The 3678-nt window shown below is 52.5% G+C and overlaps 2 protein-coding genes across 2 annotated transcripts; both read left to right on the forward strand.

Annotated features, from left to right (window-relative positions):
* Positions 1-39: 39 nt before the first annotated feature.
* On the forward strand, positions 40-704 carry ETH_00027395 (uncharacterized protein; the record flags this gene model as incomplete). The annotated part of the gene is made up of 3 exons (XM_013378847.1): positions 40-136; positions 329-393; positions 600-704. 3 exons carry the CDS (start codon positions 40-42, stop codon positions 702-704), a joined length of 267 nt encoding a protein of 88 aa, XP_013234301.1.
* Positions 705-2602: 1898 nt separating this feature from the next.
* Positions 2603-2917, forward strand: ETH_00027400 (uncharacterized protein; the record flags this gene model as incomplete). Its single annotated transcript, XM_013378848.1, has 1 exon — positions 2603-2917. A coding segment is annotated over one exon (315 nt), but the record flags the coding sequence as incomplete, so codon positions are not given.
* Positions 2918-3678: the final 761 nt, after the last annotated feature.

Raw genomic sequence — 3678 nt, forward strand, 5'->3', positions numbered from 1 at the left:
GTTTAGGGTTTAGGGTTTAGGGTTTGCGGCGCAGGGCAAATGGAAGAAGCCCTGCAGCACTATTTGGTGGCCCTCGAGCTAAACCCTGCAGCAACTCATCTTTGGTATTATATCCGCAGCGCCCTCATTAGCCTAAGTAACTAAACCCTAAACCCTAAACCCCAAACCCTAAACCCTAGGCATTCTTTGGTTGGAGCGCTGAGGCCCTCTGGGCCCTACAGCTTTTGTTCAGGGGCAGAAACTTTTGGCTGGTGTTCACCTCGAAGTTACTGGTTCCGAGGGTTTACGTTTTAGGGTTTAGGGTTTAGGGTTTGGGTGGCTGCTGCAGATCGGTATGACTGGATTAGCCTGACTGACACCCGGAATCTTGAGGGTTTGCGGAAAGTGGTGCCGGTAAGCCCCAGCAAACCCTAAACCCTAAACCCTAGCTTCTAAACCCTAAACCCTGGCTTCTAAACCCTAGACCCTAGACTGAAAGCCCTAAACCATCATTTCAAAACCCTAAGACAAGCAGAGTCAGTTGCTGCACTGCAGCGCAGAACTCTTCGAGGGTTTGTGGCCTAGGGTTTAGGGTTTAGGGTTTAGGGTTTGGCGTGCAGAGAGGAGATGCCCCCCCTGTATCTTCCCTAATTGCTCCCGGCGATCCCGAAGCAGCAGCAAATAACTCAAAGGTGCTGCAGCAGATATTTGATATGCTGAAATGAGTTTTTTGATGCAAACCCTAAACCCTAAACCCTAGTGGACCCTTGCTTTCTGCGGGGCTGTGGGGCCCCCGTTGGGGCACTGCTTCAGCTGTTTTTTTCGAGGGTTTAGAGTTGACCGAGGTTTTAGGGTTTAGAGAGGGTTTGGAGTTTAGAGAGGGTTTAAGGTTTAGGGTTTGGAGAGGATTTAGGGTTTGCGGAAGGCGTAATTGGCAGCTAGGGTTTGAGGGTTTAGTTTTAGGTCGAAGTGAGGCCTTCACTAGAGCAGCAGCAGCAAGTAGCAAGAGCTGCAGCAGCAGCCAGCAGCAGCAGCAGCAGCACCAGCAAGTAACAAGAGCTGCAGCAGCAGCCAGCAGCAGCAGCAATAGATTTAGCGTTAGGGACAGCAGCAGAAGCAGCACCAGCAGCAAGAGCAGCAGAAGCAGCACTAGAGGCAGCGGCAGCAACAGCAGCAGCACCAAGTAAAAGGAGCAGCAGCAGCAGCAGCAGCTGCTGCTGCTGCTCACTGCTGCAAACCCTTAGACCTTGGACACACCTGCAAACCCTTTTTTGTGTTTTGTAATTATCAACATGCTTCAGATGAAGCACTGAAACGACGAAACGGGGGCCTCCAAACCCTAAACCCTAAACCCTCGATTTAGAGGTTTAGAGCCAGCGGTGCTTTTGCTGCTGTGTCTTTGTGGGGTTTGAGGCCTCGGCAGCTCACGGCCTAGGGTTTAGGGTTTAGGGTTTAGCGACTAGGGTTTGGCGAGCTTCCAGTGAAGAGGCTGGCGCAGCAGTGCCGCGTAAGGGTTTAGGGTTTAGGGTTTCAGGGTATAGGGTTTAAGACAAATACTCCACAACCCCAAGAGGATCTAGGGTTTAGGGTTTACGCAGATGCTGCAGTGCCCCGTGAGGGTTTAGGGTTTGGGGCAACTGTTCCGGCCCTACATGGAAGTTTAGGGTTTAGGGTTTAGGGTTTAGGGTTCCGACATAAACCTCGTTTCAATTTATTTTTTCGCTTTTGTTGTGTCCAACTGCAGTAGCAGCTTCGAAACCGTTCGTGTCTTGCTGGAGCTGCGAAATAAAGAATGAACAGATGAAAAATAAAAAAGAAATGAATTTAAAAATAATCGAAAAAAAATAAAATGAAATAAATGATCCAAACCTTTGTCTCGAGTCTGGCGGAGCAGCAGGGAAGAGAGGCGGGCAGCAGAGCCAGCGGCCCCGTAAACCCCAAACCCTAAACCCTAAACCCTAGACCCTAGACCCTAAACCCTTCGAATTTATTTGAAACGCTATTTTAGCGCAAAACAATAAGCCCTAAACCACGAAGGCGCGCAGGAATCGAGTGAAATACGTTTCTTTGATAAACCCCTCCCAGTCACCTAGGGTTTGGGGTTTAGGGTTTAGGGTTCTCTGCGACGTCCTTCAAGAGGACACAGCAAATTCATGTTTTAAAGTTAAAGTTTAAAACAATCAGCGAAGAATATGCGGCGACGACTTGGGGCCAAAGACCCTAAACCCTAAACCCTAAACCCTAAACCCTGGACAGCTAGCCCTACACATCTGAGCCTTAGCAGGGCTGGGCAGCACAATGTTGCTTTTTTCTTAGTTCTACGGGAGCGTCTGAAGAAGATGCTGCTCCTGATTTTTAGGGTTTAGGGTTTAGGGTTTAGGGTTTAGGGTTTAGGCTTTAGGGTTTAGGGTCCCTCGTGAGGCCGCTCCACCTGCTCCAGCTGCCACTTTGTTTTGTAGCTTTTATTTCTTTACTTCTTTGCTTGCTGCTTTTAAAGATTTATTAAAGGGGCAGCAGCAAAGACATTTGGCCCTATATTAGGGTTTAGGGTTTAGGGTTTAAGGTTTGGAGCTCGCTGCGGCATGGTCCAGCCGACAGCTGAGGCACACATCCGCAGCATGCAATGCAGCAGCAGGAGGAGCTTCCTCAGCAGCAGCTGCTGCAGCAGGTGCTGCTGCAGAAGCAGCAGCAGGGACAAACACACAATGAAGTCCAGCAGCAGCAGCAGCACGAGCAGCAGCAGCAGCAGCAGCAGCAGATGACTGAGGACCGTGCTGCAGAGCAGCAGCTGCTACTGAGGCACGAACCAGTTCAGCAGCGGCAGCACGAGCTGCATCTGCAGCAGCAGCTGCAGCAGCAAGATCAGCAGCGAGTGCAGCATCAAGGGGCCCAAGGGCTTATTGCTGCAGCATCTCCTGACAGCGAGAATCAATACAAAGTTCCTGCTTGTGCTGCTGCTGCTGCTGCTGCTGCAGATACATGGGACCCCGGCGCTGCTATCGAGGCCTCGAACTGCAGCAGCTGGACCGACAGCAGCAACAAGAGCAACAATGAGCTGCTGCAGCCAGCAGCAGCAGCAGCAGCATCAGACTGCAGCAGTCCAAGCTGCATGTGGCTCGCAGGCCCAGCAGCAGCAGCAGAAGAAGCAAACAGCAGCAGCATCCATAGCCCCTACGGCATGCTGCTCGATGCAGCAGCAGCAGCAGACTGTGCCAGCAGCTGCAGCAAAAGCAGCAGCAGCAGCAGCATCGGAAGCAGAAACTCACAGGCTTTTTTGCCTGCTGCGCCGGCATCAAGGGCAGCAGCAGCAGCAGCAGCAGAAGCAGCAAGCTGCAGCAGCCTACCTTCCTCTCCATGCTGCTTACCCGGAGATGCAGCAGGAGCTACAGGGGAAGCGGCAGCTGCAGCAGCAACTGCAACGGCAGCAGATATCCACACCAGAAGCAGCCCTTCTTCTGCGCCTTCGAGCAAAACAGCAGCAGCAGCGGCAGCAGCAGCAGGCAGCAGCTCTCGTAGCTGCTCGCCTCACAAAACCGACGCTCTTGGGATAAGAAGGTCACCTCGTTTGCTGCGGAGCCCAGCAGCAGCAGCAGCAGCAGCAGGCAGCAGGAGTCCTTTGGAGGTCTTGCTGCCAGCAGCAGCAGCAGCAGCAGCAGCAGGCAGCAAGAGCCCCTTCGAGTCCATGCTCCCAGCAGCAGC

Source organism: Eimeria tenella, genomic scaffold, assembly GCF_000499545.2.
Source record: "Eimeria tenella Houghton genomic scaffold, Eth_scaff1086, whole genome shotgun sequence".
NCBI lineage: Eukaryota > Apicomplexa > Conoidasida > Eucoccidiorida > Eimeriidae > Eimeria > Eimeria tenella.